The sequence below is a fragment of the Chlorella variabilis genome (genome assembly GCF_000147415.1).
Source record: "Chlorella variabilis unplaced genomic scaffold CHLNCscaffold_11, whole genome shotgun sequence".
NCBI classification, from domain to species: domain Eukaryota; kingdom Viridiplantae; phylum Chlorophyta; class Trebouxiophyceae; order Chlorellales; family Chlorellaceae; genus Chlorella; species Chlorella variabilis.
Window position 1 is genome coordinate 1,170,922 of NW_005435077.1, and position 16,890 is coordinate 1,187,811.

The window sequence follows — 16,890 nt, forward strand, 5'->3', positions numbered from 1 at the left end:
AAAGCGTGTGAGAGCATGGTAGCCCGCGCTACACTTTTCCAGCTCAGCGACGACGTGGCGGCGCCTCTTGTGACACCACTTTTCATCAACCCCAGTACCTCGAAACCCAAGAGGACACAGTGTCGAGATGCAGTGCGGGGTGCTGAGCAGCCGTGCTGGCAAGCCCACGGCGGCCGGCAGCGGCAGCCGCCCAGTAGCAAAGGTCTGCTGCTTCTCCCTGTGCTGGCGCCTTGGACAGCGCTCCTGGTCACCATTCTGGGGCTGGAGGGGCGGGTGGGAGTTCCTGTGGCTGGGAAGTTGAGGAGGCCCCTGAAAACCTGGGAGCAAGCAGTCCAAGGTGCTCCCCTGTTGTGTACAGCCATCCACGCTCTACAGCCCCCCCGGGCGCCGCCGCGTGGCGGCGCTGGCGCGGCGCAAAGAGCCGGTGAGTGGCGCCGCTTTTGGCCCTGCCGTTCTCCAGTCCGCCTGCTCTCCCCAGGTTGTGTCTGGTCTGACTGCCTCAATCACTCCCTGCATCATGTCATGCCTGTGGCGCCCATCATCCCGAGCAGGAGCATGACATGCACACGATGCTGAACGTGGATGCAGACCCCATGCACTCTGACCCAGGCGACATCGGCAGGTGCATTGGGAGGCGGCAGGCGGGTGGCGGCAGGTGGCAGGCGCTCTGACCCCAGTGTCATGCGCGCCGCGCCGCACGGCCATCCTGCGCCTCTTGACGGGGAGCAGCCGCCGCCACGCAAGAGAGGAACCTCAGGCTGCCAGTGATGCGCCTGCGAAATGTAGCCCCATCCCTGCTGCCCTGCAGGGTCGCCGAGGGGGTGGTGGAGGAGCAGGCGGGCGGCAAGCACGGCGCCGGGGCCGGCGGCGCCAGCAAGGCGCGGGGCGGGCGCCGGGGGCGCACCGACCCTCACAAGATGCTGAATGCGGACGCCGACCCGCTCCACTCCGACCCAGGCTCCATCGGCAAGTGAGTGGGCACCTGGGGTCTCCTGGAGGGTGAGGGTTCCTTCCTGCCTGCTACGCTGAGCTGTGCCTCCGAGCACAGCCGTGCCTCCACGCTGACTGGCTGGCTGCCCGACGGGCGTGGCTGCAAGCCGACTGGTGACATCGCCCCTGCTCCCTCTTCCGCTTTTCCCCCCCCTCCCCCTTCTCTTGGTTGCCCGGCTTCCAGGTGGGCTCCGGGGTGGTGGAAAAATAAGAAGCACCGGGCCAACTGAAACCCGAGGAGGGAGGCGCCAGGGGCGGGGGCGGCGGCGGCAGCGAGCATGCCCAGCCCGGCGGCAAGCCGGTGGCGGCGCCTTTTAGCGCTGCAAGCGCCGCCTCCCGCCAGCCCCACCGCCGCAAAGTTCGACGGCTTCGCCTTTGGCCGTTGCGGGTTGAAGGCAAAGCCCCAGGCGGAGCGGGGTGAGGGCGGGGCTGAGAGCGAGACTTTGAAGATCGACTCTCCCGGTGCCGGCGAGACCCACCACCCGGGGGAGGGGGCCCCGGCCGCTCTGGTGCAGGAACAGGTGGGCAGCTGGGCCGGGCTGGGCTGGCTGCTTGGGAGCGGAGCGGGCGGTGCCGAGCGCTAGGGCTCGCTGCTGTGCCGCATGGGCGCGCCTGCACTTTGCGCCGACACATAGACGGCGCAGCTCCGCGGGACAGCCAGAGAGGAACAGTATTTTCGTCTGCCCGCCCTGCCTGCCTACCTTGCCCACCCTGCACTCGCCTGCCTGGCCAAGCGCAGAAGGAGTTTGAGGGGACAGGCGGAGTGCTGCTGGATGTGTCGCATGCCACGCCCCACCCCTACCACGGTAGGCAGACCGGCGGCATAGGCGTACCGGCCAGCAGGCCACTGGCGTGCGCTGCCGTGCATGCTCCTCGCCAGTGGGGCGCAATGCTGCTCGGTGCAGGTCCCCTGCGGCATGTGAATGCCATCAGGCCAGCTCGGGCCGGTTGCGGGTGTGCTGTGCAGGCGAGGGTGTGGGCAGGCGGGAGGAAGTGCGCCCGGGGCGTGGCGGGCACCAGGAATGCACCCAAGGGCCGCCCAAGCACGAGAAGCCTTCTCCTGAGGAGTGAGATGGCGTGCAGATCGGCCAGGCGCGGTGTCAGCCAGCCTGGACGTGCAGCAGCGTGCACCCTGTGCCTGAGCCTCGCTGCAGCCCTGGCCCTGGCGGTGCAGTGCAGTGCTGGCAGGCCTAATGTCAGCTGTCACCGATGTGTGTGTATGCGTGTTTAATTACCGTTTACAAGTCTGCTTCGTTCAACAATTTGGTGGAGAAAGAAAGAGAGAAACACCGAGAGAGATGGATCAATCGATGGATTGAGCAGGGGAGTCCAGCTTGTGTGCTGGGGGCAGAAGTAAAGACATGCGCAATCAAGTGGCAGGGTGTGTGCGGCATGTGGAGGAATGATGCCGCTGCTGTGGGTTTGTGTTTGGTGCTGTTGATGAAACATGGGATATTGATGGCACGGGGGATGCCCGCCAGAGCACGCAAAACAAGCGGCAGCGGAGCGGGGACGGCAGTACGGCAGTACCAGAGTAGGGCACCCCGTGAGGGGGCACCAGCGCTGTGAGGGCGCAGTATGCATAAGGGAATTGGGGCAGGGCAAACTGGGAGGAAGAGAATCAAAGAGAAAGAGAAAGGTAGAATGCAAAATTTAATGGACCCCAGCAACAGCTGGGCACAGGAAGCAACAGAGCTGCATGAGCGGCGGGTACCTACATCGGACCTCAGCTCTTTTTGGGAGGCGGTGGCGACTTCTTCGCGCTGGGAGGAGGCGATTTCTTTGGTGCTGGAGCGGGCTTGGGCTGGGGCGGACGCGGAGACGGCGGCTTGGGGCTGGGCCTCGGCGGGCTTTTTGACGCGCCTCCAGCAGCAGCAGCCCCCGCCCCATTGTTGTCGCTGGAGCCTGCGGGCGGCGGCGGGCTCCTCACAAAGCCCACGCCGTCGATCGCCAGATTGGACGGCCAGCCAGACGGGCGCGTGCCGGTGCCGGGGCTGCCGCCGCTGCCGACCCCGCCATTGCCGTTGCTGCCAGCCTGGCCATTCTGGCCGGCGCTCCCCCCCGGGGTGCCGTCAGGCTGCCCGGCTGCGGAGGCTGTGCCGCCGCGGGGCGGCGGCGGGCTGGTCCGCACAAAGCCGGGCCCATCCCAAGACAGGTTGGGCGGCAGTCCTGAAGGCCGGTAGGTCGCCGGATCTGCAGCAGGCAGGGCCACAACAGCACCAACCCATGCTCCACGGTTGTCAGGAGGCAGCGCTCAAGCTGAGGCCTGCTGCGCGCGCTCCGGCGGTCGGGGCTGGGCAGGGCAGCAGGGCTCTGTGCAGGTGCCAGGCCCGGGCGGCGGCACGGCAGGGGGCGGGGGGGGAGTGCACAAGGCAGGGCGCACCTGGGCAGGGGTTGCCGCAGTTGGAGCACAGCACAGAGGTGCCCGCCAGGCGGGCCTCGCAGGGAGAACCGTACCTCACTCGGTCTGCAGTACAGCACACAGGGTTGGAGGCGGCCCATGCGGTGCATGAGCGGCTGGCTACCGATTTCGCTCGTCGGGGGGCCGTGCATGCAGCTGTAGGAGCAGAGCAGCTAGCCGGCACAGCAGCATGCCAGCAAGCCGCTCACTGGTGCCGCAGGTGGGGACGCGTGGGCAGCCGACCGATGCGGTGCCCGGGGAGCAGGTGCCGCCAGAGGTGCCTGCAGGCAGGACAGGGAGGGCGGCGGGCGTCAGGGCTGACGGGCAGGCTGCACAGTCGCCTCGATCAACAGGCAGCGCAGGGCATGCGCTGCCTGGGCAAACTGGCTGAGTAGCTGCGCAGCGGTGAGCGGTGGCGGGCAGGCGGGCGGGGCCTGGCGCTGCGGCTCACCGCAGGTGCTGGTCGCGGTGCTGGACAGCTGCCCTTGCACTTTGGGGTTGGCCAGCTGGCCGTTGGACAGCTGCTGCAGCAGGCGGCGGCCGGAGCCCGCGCCCTGGCCGTCGCCGCCGTCGCCGCCGCCGCGGACCTCAAACACACCCGCCTCGCTGATCACGATTCGCATCAGCTCGGCGGCGGGCCGGCCGGCCGCCGTGCCGCCCGCCGCGCCGGCATCGTGCGTCGGCGCCGCCACCACAAAGTCCAGGCGCTGCCCGGTCACGAGGCTGGCCGACAGCACTTGGTAGGCGGCCACCGTGTCGTTGCCGGTGGTGATCAGCAGCTCCTTGAGGCCCAGCAGCGAGGCCGCGGCGTCGGCGGGCGTGTGGTAGGCGTATAAGAGGTCGGTTATTTCCGCTGCCACCGCCGTGCCTGCAGGAGGAGGAGCCAGCCGAGCGGGCATGCCAAACATTGAGTCGACCCACGCCTGGCCGCTGCGGTGTGCTAGTGAGCCTCAGCCTCAGAAGGGAAGCGGGAGTGTGTGACGGCTCAGATCCAGGCAGCCTGCCAGCCATCGCCCAGGCTGCCGCTGGCGCTCACCCACGACGGTGGAGCCGCTCTTGTCGGTCATCACGCCGCTGGTCTGCACGCTCGTGTCCTTGCTCATGCTGACAACCACGTATGTGAGAGCGGCGTTGGCCGCCAGCATCAGCAGGCAGAACACCAGCAGCGCACCGCCGATGATCAGGCCCCACTTCAGCTTCTTCTTGGCTGCACATGAGACGGCCCAGAGAGGGGCCATGGCCGGGAAGAGCACAGGCTCAGCACAAGGCAGTGGCACGTTGATGGCAGCAGCGGCTGCCCCGCCAGCTCGCGGCTTTGAGGGCTGAGGTGCTCCACCTGCCCGCCAGCCTGCTGCCCAGCGCCGCACCTGTGGCCTCGCTCTGGATGGCATTCAGGATTTCGCGGCGGCCGATGCGCCCATCCCTGTTTGTGTCCGCCTTCATCACCCGCTTTTGCAGCAGGGGGTCGTTTGTGAGGATGAAGAGGTCTTGCACTGCACGCATGGCATGGGGTGAGATCGGGAGATGGGTGAGTGAGGGGTCGGTGGGTCGGGGAAGAGGGAGGGGGCTCGACTGGGGGGGTCAGGCTGCCGCCTCCTGCCGCATGCGGCGCTGTTGCTGCCTGTTTGCATGCAGGTGGCTGCAGGAAGCATTGCCAGGAAGCACTGCCAGGGCAGGGAAGCGCAGGTGTTGCAGCGCAAGGCAGCGACGGTGCGCGCACGCACGTGGCACGCCGCTGAGCAGGCGCTCGCCGCCGATGCCTTTGGCTGGTGGCGAGCCCAGCAGGGAGCCACTCTTGCTGGAGGCGTCCGCCGTGTTGGGCCTCTCTAGAGAGCCGCTGCCGCAGCTGGGTTCCTTGCCCCCGTGCACGGGATACTCCTCCGACACGCTGCCCAGCCGAGTGGCAGACAGGGTGCCCGAGGGACGGCCGCCCATGCTCAGCCGGCGGCTGGCGGTCACCGCCACCAGCACGTCGATGGGGCTGGTGGGGCTGTCCCCCTGGCCGGCCATGGCAGCCTGCGGCGGCGAGAAAGGGGGCAGGAGGCGTGATGGTGGGGCGGTGGCTGGTGGAGGGCTGCGGGGAGGACACTCTCGCCGGTGCGGTTTTGCAGGTAGGCGACAGCGGCTCCTGGCAGCCTCATGTGACCCACCTGCATGTGCTGGGGGGTGAGCTGCCTCAGCCCCTCCTGGGGGCAGGGAGGCGGGAGCTGCACTGGCACTGGAGCTCCAGATGTCCTCAGGGGCCCTCTTTGTTGAGGTTGTGGGTGCGCTCCTCCAAGCGCCGACGCTGGGACGAGTATGGAGGAGTGCAGGGGGACAAGTGCCCTAGTTTGGCCCTCCGGATGGCCAGGAAAGCCTGGTGCCCGCTGGGAACTTGGGTCTCCGCGCTCCTAGCGGTGCTTGTGTGGAGCTGCATTCTTGTCTGAACAATGCATGCGATGTAAAAAATGCTGCAAATGCGCCATCGGCGACTCCAGGCCTTAAGCCCCCTGCTGCAGCCTCCCCTCCCTTTGTGCACTGCCCCACCTTTGGGTCTCGCTGGCTGGGGTGCTCCAGTGGGCCTGGATGTGGGAGCCATCTTACCTGGCAACACGTACGGTAAGCCGGGCGGGTGGCAACCGCCGCCGCGAACCGCTCAGGACCAGCCTGCTGGTGCGGCTGCGTTAGCTACACGTGGCAGACATACATGGCTAGCAGCAGGCAAGCCTGCCATCCCCCTTCCTGCATTGTGTGTGCCAGTGCGTCACATCACCGGGATCAGTCCTGTGCCAGTTCTGGCTGTTGGCGCTGCGGCATGCCCTAACTCCTCTGCATGGCATGAGCTGTCCATCAAGTCAAGTGACATGTGTCAAAGTTAAAGAAACAAGAACAACAAAAATGAATGCAGTGAGGCATTCATATGCACGAGGTTACTCCCCTGGTGCAATGCATGGCACTTGAACACGGTGCCGATGAGGAGGTGCAAGCGTGCATGGGCGCCCCGGCGGTGAGTAATCAAGCGGCGAGCGCCACCAAACAGACCAGCTTGCTTGCTTGCTTGTGTGGGCTTACAGTCTGGTTTCAGCAAGAACAAGCTTGCAGCACAGACTTTGTTGTTCGAGCAAGGAGGGATGAAGCAGTAGAACAACAGGCAGGACAGGCCAACTGACAGGTCACCGAGCGTTGATAAAAAGGATACATTCATTAGATCAAGGAAGATTGGGACGAACAGTTTGGGGAAAGACTGTGGACTGCAGAGAAGAGAGATGATGGTTGCAAGAATGGGATGGTGTGTCCACAGAGCAGAACAGGATCCTGTGGCAGTGAGGGTAAGGCATGGCCGGTGTGTGATCCGGCTGCAAAAAGAGGCAGAGGAAACAGACGCTGCTGCCCGGGTGCGTGCGCAAGGGTCGCACGGCAGCTGTGGCCAGGTGCGAGCAGCACGTGTCACACAGAAGATAAAAAAACTTCACACACGCACACCCAGAAGGGGGTGTTGAGGTGATGGTGATGAATCACTTGGGCTTCTTGACTGAGGCGGGCTTGGTGTTCTTGGCGGTGGGCGAAGGGGGCGGCGGCCGCGTCCTGACATAATCCTGCCCATGCGAGCCGAGGTTGGCGGGCAAGCCGCCGGGACGGGCGAGGCCGCCCGCGGCGGTGGCAGCCGCCGAGCCGCCGGCCGGGGGCGGCGGGCTCGTCCGCACATAGTTGGGTCCATCATAGGAGGACAGGTTGTCTGGCATGCCAGCTGGCCGCGGGTTGGGAGCTGCACCCAGGGAGAGGGCGGGGGAGTTGAGCGGGCGGGGATGCGCCAGGCGTGAGGACTTGCAGCAGGATGGGCAGCCGGGCAGCAGCGCAGGTGAAGCAACAGGGCGCAGGGGGCAGGGTCGAGGCAGGGGCGCACCCGCGCAGTTGGTGCCGCAGCTCATGCACTTGACGGTGGTGCCCGCCTTCGCGGCCAAGCACCGCGTAGCGTAGTACTTGCCATCTGTAGCGGACAAGGGGAAGGGAAGGCATGCCTCATGGTCAGAAGCGGGGCAGGTCCGCCTCAGGCACGGCTGGGAGCAGCAGCAGCAGCGGCAGTGCAGGGGTTATGCTGAGCAGCCACACTCACCCATGCCGCAGACGGGGACTGGAGGGCAGCTCATCTGTGTGGCTGCCTTGGAGCAGGTGCCGCCGGAGGTGGCTGCAAGCAGAAGAGAGGCGGCAGAGCAGGCAGTTAACGGTGCTGCCAGCGGGGCAGGCAGGCAGTGAGATTGTGAGGAGGCCTGCCAGCAGCAGAGCAGGCAGGCACCCAAGGCACGCAGCTCACCTGAGCAGGTGCTGGTTGCCGTGTTGGTCACCAGGCCCGTCACGCTGGCCTTGCTATTGCTGGGGGTCACCAGCAGCCGCCGCCCGCCGCCGCTGGCCTGCTCGATGCTGCCGCTGCGAACCTCATGCACCCCTTCCTCGCTGATCACGATTCGGATCATCTCGGCAACAGGGCCATTGCCGCTGGCATCTTGCGTGGGTGCCGCCACCACAAAGTCCAGCCGCTTGCCAGCAACCAGAGTGGCGGACAGCACTTGGTAGGCTGACATTGTGCCGCTGTCTGCCGTTACCAGCAACTGCTTCAGGCTGAGCAGCGATGCGGCGGCATCGGCGGGTGTGTGGTAGGCATACAGCAGATCTGCTGTCTCCGCCGCCTGTGCCGTGCCTGCAGCAGGTGAGAGGAGGTGGAGCAGGGATGAGCGAAATGTAGGGAACGAAGGTCCAGCAGAGCAGCTGCAGCCTGCCAGCCAGCGCACGGGCTGCCGCTGGAGCTCACCCACGACGGTGGTGCCGCTCTTGTCGGTCATCACGCCGCTGGTCTGCACGCTGGTATCCTTGCTCATGCTGACAACCACGTATGTAAGAGCGGCGTTGGCTGCCAGCATCAGCAGGCAGAACACCAGCAGCGTGCCGCCGATGATCAGGCCCCACTTCAGCTTGTGCTTGGCTGCAGGGCAGGCGGACGGTGTGAGTCAGGAGGGCTGGCAGCCCCACTCTGCGCAGTCCTGGCCTGCGTCGTTCTGCGGCAGCACGCCACGCTAGCGCTGTCCTGCTGCGCGGCCCTGCCTGCCCGCACCTGAGGCCTCGCTCTGCATGACCTTGAGGATGTCCTTGCGGCTGATGCGGCCGTCGTTGTTCGAGTCCGCCTTCATCACCCGCTTCTGTACCTTGGGGTCCGCCGTGATTTGAAACAGGTCCCCGACTGCAGGGGAGCAGGCAGGCAGCGGGCGGGTTGAGTGGCCTGCTTGCAGCAGCCAGCCAGGCGCAGCAGGCGGCCGACACGCCAGCCCGCGGCGCCGGGGGTCGCAAGCCCGCCCCGGCGGCGGCGCGGCCTGGAGCACAATGTGTGCTGCGCTGAGGCGCAGCTGCTGCGCCCACGTGCTCACTTGCGATGCCGCTCATGCGCCAAGCGCTGTGCTGGCGCTCCTTCTCCTTCTCCGCCGGCGCGGCAAGCTGGCCGGTGGTGGGCGACGGGTCGAGCGTCGCGCTCTTGCTGAACGCCTCCATTGTGTCTGCCCGCTCCAGGAAAGGGTTGGCGGGGATGGTGACGCCAAACTCGGGCACGTGCTGCATCTGCGGCATGGCGAGCTGCTGGCTGTGCCCGCTGGTGACCCACTGGCCGCCGGCGAAGCGGATGCCAAAGCGCCCCGACGCGTCCTCCGCCGCGGCGGCGGCATGCTGCTGGCTGCCTTCCTCCTGCTCCATGCCCGCCCTGCGACAGCCGCGGCGATAGGGCATGAGGAGCGTTGGGAGCCTGGTGGAGAGCGGGGGCTGCAAGGGCAGCCACTTGCGGGGGGATGTGCCTCCACCGCCTTCGGTCGGCGGCCACGCACCTTGCTGCCGGGCAGGGCTGGATGGGCGTGATGGGGCGGGGCGGTGCTGCGCGGGCTGGTGAGGCCGAGCGGGGGTTCGCCGGTGGTGGGGGAGGCCGCGGCAGAGGTTGCGCCGCTGCTTCCTGCTGTTGTGTGGGCTGGGGGACTCGACCTGTGGGCTGCGATCGACAGTCTGGGCGAGTGGGGAGCCACGACGGTGTGGTACTTAGGGAGCCCGGCCCCGGTGGAAAGTGTCCGACCCCAAAGTCACTTCTCACACAGGGCTTATTTGGGGCCCCGTGGCATTTCAATTTTCCTTCACGCTGCGTGGGAGCTGATTGAACGGGAGCCGTGACGCGGAGGTAGCTGGGCCGCTGCACCTTCCCCTCACCAGATAGTTTTTTCGACATATCGGGGCCCAACCGCCCGCCTCCGCCCTCCCCATTTCGGTTCAGCGGTCTATTGCAACTCCGGATGCCAAACGGCAGCGTTTCAACACCCCGGCTGTAGCGGAGGGGCACATGCACGGCAGGCCGCCGGCGCTCCGCCCCGCCATGCTGTCAGCCCCCCTCAAATGATCAAACACTGGTATTAACATAACCGCCGATGCAGGAGGGCGGAATGGAACATTATTTCGATATAGGAACGAAAACAATGCAGAGTGGACCCGCAGGAGGTGCAGGCTCCTCAGGTGCGGAACTCGCTAGGCTCTCTTGGGTAGCGGCGCTAACCGCGTCGCTACGAGGAAGCTGGCATGTATTTTGAGCACAGCCCGGGCTTTCTCTGCAAGCCTTCTCAGCATCCAAACCTCACTCCGCCTTCAGGGCGCCCTTTGTCGGCTGGGACGCGGGCCAGAGGGCCTGCAGCGCGTCGCGCAACATCTGCTGGATGCCCTGCAGGCCAGCGGCAGCGGGAGTGCCAGGGGGTGGGGTGGGTGGGGCGCAGACCGTGTCCCGTGGTGGAGCCAAAAAGGCACAGGGCGTGGGTCATGCAGCAGCAGCCGTAGGAGGAACCGAAGCGCGGTGCTACCAGCTCTGCTAGTGCTGCCTTCCAGGACACGGTCACCAACAGTCCAGGCGCCAGCTGCTCACCGCGGCCAGCAGGCGCGGGTGGAAGAGGTAGTGGGGCGGCTTCACCAGGTGGGCGATGCAGAAAAACAACTCCATCACCTGCAGAGGTGGAGCAGGGGGGGCGCGGCGGTGGAGGCCGGGCCTGTAGCACCAAACCGACCAGCAAGGAAAGTGGGCGGCAGCCTCTGCCACCCCGTGCTGCGCACGAGCACGGCCCCACAATGGTCTGCTGTTGCTGCTGCTGCTGCTGCTGCTGCTGCTGCTGCTGCTGAGTGCGACCACCTTGGATGAGCGGTGGGAGGCCTTGCAGAGCGAGTCGATGTAGAGGGAGAGCAGGCGGGGCGGCGGAACCACGCCCTGCGCCTTGGTCCCCGGGTACCTGCGGGTGGGCAGATGGGAGGTGCGAGGGGGTCCAGCGACGCGGGCGCGGGTGGGAGGCGGCCGCATCCTGGCATGCTGCTGGTGCGAGGGCAGCGCTGACGCCTGCGCCTGGAAGGCTGCACGTCACGCCCGCCAGCAGCGCAGTGCAGCCTGCCCTGCTGTGCACCAGCGTGCCAGCCCACCTGAGGTCCTCCGAGGTTGCCATCATCCAGGCGGGCGCGATGACGGCGGCCAGGCGCTGGTGGAAAGCGCGGCCCATGCCCGCGGCCGCAGCGCGGCGTGCCTCCAGGCTGCCGCCGGCGGGGAGGGCCGCCGCCATGGCCGCATCCAGCGCCTCTGCACTCTTGGCGGCCACGCTCATGCCCTGCGCATACACCTGCAGGGCAGGCGCAGTGCTGACGGTGTGTCGGCGTCTGGCGCCGGCTGTCACAACCCAGCCACAGCCTGCAATACGCTCTGCGACCCCCAGACGCCGTGGGCTTGAAGCAGGCAGCAGGCAGCGGCTCCCAGGAGCACGCAGGGCCTCTGGGACTTGCCGGGTTGAGGGTCTGGACGGCGTCGCCGATGGCGAGCACGCCGGGCGGCGGCGGCACCTTCTCCCAGCTGTGGCAGATGTTGTAGGCGCCTCCGTACTTCTCAACTGCGCGGCGTGGACGGGCGCATGCACGCGGCGGTGCGATTGGTGCCAACCCAGTTCTGCCTTGCTCTGCTGTGCTTCTGTGCTGTGCTGTGCTGGGCTGATGCTGTGCGCACACATCCGAAGTACAGGCTGGGACTGCGGCGCCGCCTGCAGGGGGCGCCCCCACACGCACGCGGGGTGAGGGGCTCGGCACGGCGGATGGCCTCGTAGATCTCTGTGTCGGGCAGCCTGCCGGCCGCCTCCAGGAAGGCTGCATCCTCCATGGGCGGCACGTTGCCCTCGTAGCCCCACTCAACCATCTGCGGCAGGCAGGGCCGAAGCTGGGGGGAAGCTGGGTAGGGTGGAAGCTGGGGAGGCACGCCGGCCGCGCCAGGCGGGCCCTGGGCCCCCATTTGTGGGGTCCAGGCAAGCCCCGCAGCGCAGGCGCCCGCCTGGAGAGGCAGACAGAAAGAAGAGGAAAGAACCAAAAAGTGGAGCAGAAAAGAGAGAGGGCCCACCTGCCACACGCCGCCCTCCACCGGGACCATGCCGGCGCCCCAGATGCCGTTAGGCCTGCCCAGGGTGATGCAACCCAGCCAGCGCTTCTGCAGCATTGAACAGCAGCAGCACGGTGCGGCCTGGATCAGCCGGCGGCCGGGAAGGGCGAGGGGCGGGCCCTGAGCGCTGTCCCCCGCCAGGCGCCGCCGGCAGTATCAGCAGGCCACCTCACCTTGTCCCAGTCCTCTGGCATGCGGTACAGGCGCCCCACGTAAGTGAGCCCCGCGTTGACCTTGAGGACTGCCGGCACAGGGTGGCCGGCCGCCTTGAGCCACTGCGGAAGCAGGGTGGCGGCGGCCGGCACGGCACCATGTAGAGGCAGTCATGTAGAAACGCGTGGCAGGGCGCCGCTTTTCACGTGCAAGGAAGCAGGTGCCGAGCCCACCGCCTGTGCGTGCGCCTGCCGCGCGGCCGCGCCCCATGTGCCACCTGGCCAGCGGGCAGCGCCCAGCCTGCTGCCCGCCGCCGAGCCCAAGCCCACGCGTGCCGCAGCGTGCGGCTGGCCGGCTGGCAGCATCGCACCTGGGGCAGCAGGCAGGAGCGGCCGCAGGCCACAATGACCAGATCCGCCTCCAGCCGCTCCCCGGTGCTCAGCTCCACGCCTGCACGCGTGCCACACCGGGTCGACCACAGGGCCACGCGGCATGCACATGTGCTCGCCCCAGCTGTACAGCTCATGACTGCAGGTGCCAGGTCGGTCCCGGCCACCCCCCGGCAGCAGCAGGCAGGGGCAGCCATGAAGCTGCCGCCTGTGTCGGGTGGCTGCGACTCAGGAGGCTGGCAGGCGTCCAGCTGGCAGCTGGCGGCTGGCGGCGTGTCCCCACCTAGCACCCGGCTCTTGTCCTCGCTCCACAGCAGCCCCGAGGCGCGGCAGCCGTCCATCACACGCAGCTTGCCGGCATTGCGGGCAAGCACCTCGTCTTGCAGGGTGGCCTGGATGAGGGCGCGGGAGGCGCCCACGCTCTGCACGCCCATGGCATGCACAGCACACACAGCACGCCTCAGCGCACTCCCACGGCAGCGCCATGCCGGCGCCGCACCCCTGTTGACATCAGGAATGCTCGCAGCGCAGCCGTGCCTGTGCCGCCGCCTGGCGTGGCGGCTCGCCGCTCGCGCCGCGCGGCGGCGAGGCAGGGGCCCGGCAGCATGCGGCCGTGCGGCGGGGGGGCGGCGCACCTTGAGGCAGCTGTCGTCGGCGCGCTTATACACGTCTCCAAAGTCGAAGAAGCGCAGGTCCCGAGCCAGATCCAGCTCCACTCCGCCCCGGCGCAGGATCTGCGGACGGTTGGGAGGGCGGGGCAGCGGAAGCACCTTGACAGCAGGCGCATGCGCCTTCACAGCAGCACATTGAGCGCAGGGAGCGCTTGCAGCAGCCTGGCGTGTGGGAGCTCAGGAGGTAGGCTCAGCGTGGCAGGCTGCCGGCCAGCCGCCGGCGATGCGGTTGCGCCATCCGCGGGGCGCACAGCACAAGTACAGACCCCGCAGGGGCAACACGCCGCCAGGCGCAGGTGAGCCGCGCTCTGCTCACCTCCTCCTTGAAGCCGGGCAGCAGAGCCTCCATGGCCTCCAGGCCGCCCATGGCCAGGGTGTGGGGGTGGGCCAGCTGCGGGATGCCGCGACGCTGCCTGGCCACCTGCGGGCGTGGATGGCGGCGGCGGGCGGGTCATTGGCTAACAGACTGTGCGGCATGATTGGAGGCAGCGCACGATCATACAGAGGCACGGGCTGGCATCGATGCAGGTGCGCTCTGCACTGGCCGTCAAGGCTATGATCATCTCCAGGAGAAGAGGCGGCGTGTAGGGCCGGCAGTCGCGCCGGTACTGTCGCGACCGGGCAGCGGCTTCAGCCTCACCTTCATAATTTCCTCCGCCGCACTTGCCTCGCCTCCGCCAGCCGCCAGGCTGTCTCCCTCGACCAGCCAAACGCTGTGTGCGTGCTGGCAGGCAACATGGGCGCTGAGGACGCCGGCAACGCCCGCTCCCAGCACCACGACACGCAGCCCTCTCTCCACCTCGCTGCTGGGGCGCTGCAGCACGCTGCGGGGGCTGCCAGCGCTGGGCATGGCTGCCAGCGGCGCTGGGAGGGCGATCCGGGGCGGGCCAAATTGGGGCTTTGCCAGGGCTTTGCTTCCCAAGTGCTGCAAGCGCTGCCACAAGCTTTGCAAGCAGGGAGATATCGATGCCGGAGCGCGTTTCGACTTGTTGTTGCAACTTCCTGCAGGTGCCATCTGGAGGCAGTACCTTGGACCACTGCCTCAGCTCCTGGCAGCCACAACACGTTGTTTCCTCCTTCACAACAGCCATGGCGCTGGGCCTCCTGCGCTTTGTGTATGCCCTCAACATCGCCGCGGCCGGCAGCAGCGGCCTGCTGAACCTGGCCGGCCCCAGCCTCGCCTCGCGGCTGCTGTGGGAGGGGAGCGTGGCGCCCTGGGCGGCGCTGCCGCTGCTGGGCGCCATGTGGGTGACCGTGGCGGCGCTGTCGGCGGCGGGCCTGGCGCAGCCCCTGGCGTTCAGGCGAGCTGCTGACTGTGCCTTATGCTTGCCCAGTCCCCCAGCAGCTTGCCCCAACAGCGTGCTGGGTCGCTCTCTGCCCTGCAGCGCGCTGCCGCTCTTCCAGCTCGTCTACAAGTCGCTGTTCCTGGGCCTGGTGGTGCTCCCCGCCTGGCTCAAGACTGGATCCACGGGTGGCGCCCCGCTGAGCCTGGTGCTCATCTTCGGCGCCTATGTCCCGCTGCTGGCCGCCGCCATCCCCTGGGGCCACCTGCTGCGCCAGGCCAAAGGGCGCGCCAAGGCTGAGTGAGGCACCCTGCGGAGCCGGCCTTGCCAGCCGAGCGGGGTTCAGCCATCTCCCTGGCTGGCCGCCGGGCAGCAGAGGCGTCGACTTGCCAGGCGTGGACCTGCCAGGCCCTCCTCCACCCGGCATCAGAGGCGCTGTGAACCTCTGTATCACAATGCCGACCAACACAGCACCCGCTTGCCTCCTCCATGGTTTTTTCTCACCCACAGCACCCCAACCAGCCTGTTCACACAATTTCACACCTTCACTTGATGTCAGACCTGCATGCGTGCATTCCTTGATCTGTGCGAGAGACATGAAGTGGTGGTGGGTGAGGTGCAGACGGCGGCTGAGGTGGCGGGACAGGCGGGTGGGCTGGGAAAGGACGCCCTGGGGCCGATGCGCATGTTCCCAGCGCTTGCATCGATCACCAGTGTGCAATTCGCTGTGCGAGAGTCCCGGCTGGCGGTCTCGGCCGATGCGTGGGGTTTGCACCAGTCGGCAGGCCGCCTGCAGCCCCGCGGCATGTTCACAGGCGCAATGGCGATCCACAACGCCCGCCGCTGGGCGCAGCCTGCTGGCCGCAGGCGGCGCCAGGAGTAGTGGCGGCGGCGCCTGGCGGCGGCGACAGCGGGGGCGTGCTGCCACTCGCTGCTCGGTTGCAGTCGAGGAGCCGCCGCCGCCAGTAGCAGCCGCCAGCGGCAAGGACCAGGAGACTGATGTGGTGGTGATTGGCAGCGGCATCGGCGGTGAGTGCCGCCGCTGCTCGCCGGCCCAGCTGCCCCTGTCCACCCGCCCTGCTGGCGCCACAACCTGCGCTGCCCTGCTCCCCCCAGGCCTCTGCGCGGCTGCCCTGCTGGCACGGTACGGCTACCGGGTGACGGTGTGCGAGAGCCACTACCATGCCGGCGGCGCGGCCCACGGCTTTGAGGCCCAAGGCTACAGCTTCGATGCGGGGCCCTCCTTCTATGCCGGCCTGTCAGGTGGGCAGCAGGGGAGCCCTGGCAGGGAACAAGAGAGGTTGGCCGTAAAATGTGCTGCACTCCTCCGGCACCAGCCTGCCCGCCAGCCTTGCAGGCGCCAGCCTTGCACTGCTTGCTCATCTGCCCCGCCGTCGGCATGCGCTGCGCCGTGTGCTGCAAGCTGCAGGCCCCCCCGGCGCCTCCACCAACCCTCTGAAGCAGGTGCTGGATGCGGTGGGGGAGAGCGTGGAGTGCGCGCAGTACAAGCAGGCACGTCGGGTGCCTCTTCTTCTTCTTCTTCTTCTGCTGCTGCTGCTGCCGGCCGGCTAGCTGAGGCTGACCTGGCGCTGCCGCGAGCCTTGGATGGGGGCCGGGCGGGGACCGGGCAGGCCCCCAGCCAAGCAGCAGCAGGCCTCAAGGGTGTGGCGTTTGTGAGTGGTGCTGCAGTGGGTTGTCTACACGCCTGACGGCTCCTTTCCCTGTATCTGCGACGGCGAGGCGTATGCAGCCAACATCAGGTGGGGCAGGGTGGCGGCGCCCACTGCGGGGTGCCTGTTCCCGTTTCTGCTGCTTGGGCCGCCCAACGGGGGCAGCGGAACAAGTGGCTGCCGCCCTGACGGCTACATCGCCGCCAGAAAGTAAGGCTGCACTGGGGCGAGCGGCTCATGCCCGGCGCGCGACGCCGTCGCGCCGCCCCGGCCGGCTCCCCCGCCGCAGGCGCATGGGCGGGGAGGAGGCGGAGCGGCAGTGGCGGGCGCTGGAGCGGCGCATGCAGCCGCTGCAGGTGGGGGCCGCGCTGCTGCCGGCTGCCGCCATCCGCGGCGACCTCGGCATCGCGCTGACGGCGGGGCGCTACGGTCCCGGCCTGATCAGGGCCGGCCTGGTGGCCAGGCAGCTGACGGGGCCCTTCTCGGGTGCGTTGCAGCCCCCCACACACAGCTTGCTGCTGCCGCGCCCCTTGCGCCTGACTTGGCTGCCGCATGCCCGGCACCTCCCTGCCTCCCTGCCCATTTGCTCCATCGCCACCCTGCCCACCCTGCCGCTATTCCCCACCACCCCTCCCGTCGGCCCACGCAACCCGCTGCCTCTCTCGCTCCCACCCACCCCCACACCCCTACATGGCCCGCTGGGTCCCCTCCCTCCTCTCTCCCTGCGCAGCGGTGGTGGATGAGGTGGTGACCTCTCCCTGGCTGCGCGCCTTTTTGGACCTGGAGTGTTTCATTCTGAGCGGCATGACCTCCAAGGACACAATCTGCGCGGGTGCGGGCAGGGGTGGCGTGTGTGTGTGTGTTTGGGTGGGTGGGTGGGTGAA

The 16,890-nt window shown here is 67.8% G+C and overlaps 4 protein-coding genes across 4 annotated transcripts in view; 1 reads left to right on the top strand and 3 right to left on the bottom strand.

Moving 5' to 3' along the window:
* Positions 1–2,716: 2,716 nt before the first annotated feature.
* CHLNCDRAFT_134501 (hypothetical protein) lies at positions 2,717–5,547 on the bottom strand (the record flags this gene model as incomplete). The annotated part of the gene is made up of 9 exons (XM_005847436.1): positions 2,717–2,746; positions 2,921–3,183; positions 3,374–3,457; positions 3,601–3,672; positions 3,843–4,259; positions 4,428–4,598; positions 4,759–4,884; positions 5,116–5,407; positions 5,542–5,547. 9 exons carry the CDS (start codon positions 5,545–5,547, stop codon positions 2,717–2,719), a joined length of 1,461 nt encoding a protein of 486 aa, XP_005847498.1.
* A 1,338-nt stretch (positions 5,548–6,885) lies between these two features.
* CHLNCDRAFT_134502 (expressed protein) lies at positions 6,886–9,106 on the bottom strand (the record flags this gene model as incomplete). Its single annotated transcript, XM_005847437.1, has 7 exons — positions 6,886–7,136; positions 7,275–7,358; positions 7,485–7,556; positions 7,683–8,066; positions 8,178–8,348; positions 8,478–8,603; positions 8,788–9,106. 7 exons carry the CDS (start codon positions 9,104–9,106, stop codon positions 6,886–6,888), a joined length of 1,407 nt encoding a protein of 468 aa, XP_005847499.1.
* A 916-nt stretch (positions 9,107–10,022) lies between these two features.
* Positions 10,023–13,903, bottom strand: CHLNCDRAFT_134503 (hypothetical protein; the record flags this gene model as incomplete). Its single annotated transcript, XM_005847438.1, has 13 exons — positions 10,023–10,106; positions 10,305–10,382; positions 10,566–10,662; positions 10,847–11,040; positions 11,219–11,304; positions 11,477–11,603; positions 11,802–11,888; positions 12,014–12,115; positions 12,364–12,443; positions 12,666–12,804; positions 13,018–13,116; positions 13,370–13,474; positions 13,694–13,903. The coding sequence occupies 13 exons, from the start codon at positions 13,901–13,903 to the stop codon at positions 10,023–10,025; spliced, it is 1,488 nt and encodes a 495-aa protein (XP_005847500.1).
* Positions 13,904–14,901: 998 nt separating this feature from the next.
* CHLNCDRAFT_134505 (hypothetical protein) overlaps positions 14,902–16,890 on the top strand; it is a gene marked incomplete at both ends in the record, with an annotated part of 4,418 nt that continues 2,429 nt past the window's right edge. Inside the window, 7 exons of the mRNA XM_005847271.1 lie at positions 14,902–14,986; positions 15,282–15,365; positions 15,453–15,599; positions 15,766–15,857; positions 16,026–16,096; positions 16,296–16,492; positions 16,737–16,838. Coding sequence (XP_005847333.1) covers positions 14,902–14,986; positions 15,282–15,365; positions 15,453–15,599; positions 15,766–15,857; positions 16,026–16,096; positions 16,296–16,492; positions 16,737–16,838 — 778 coding nt within the window. The remainder of the gene's footprint in view (positions 14,987–15,281; positions 15,366–15,452; positions 15,600–15,765; positions 15,858–16,025; positions 16,097–16,295; positions 16,493–16,736; positions 16,839–16,890) is intronic.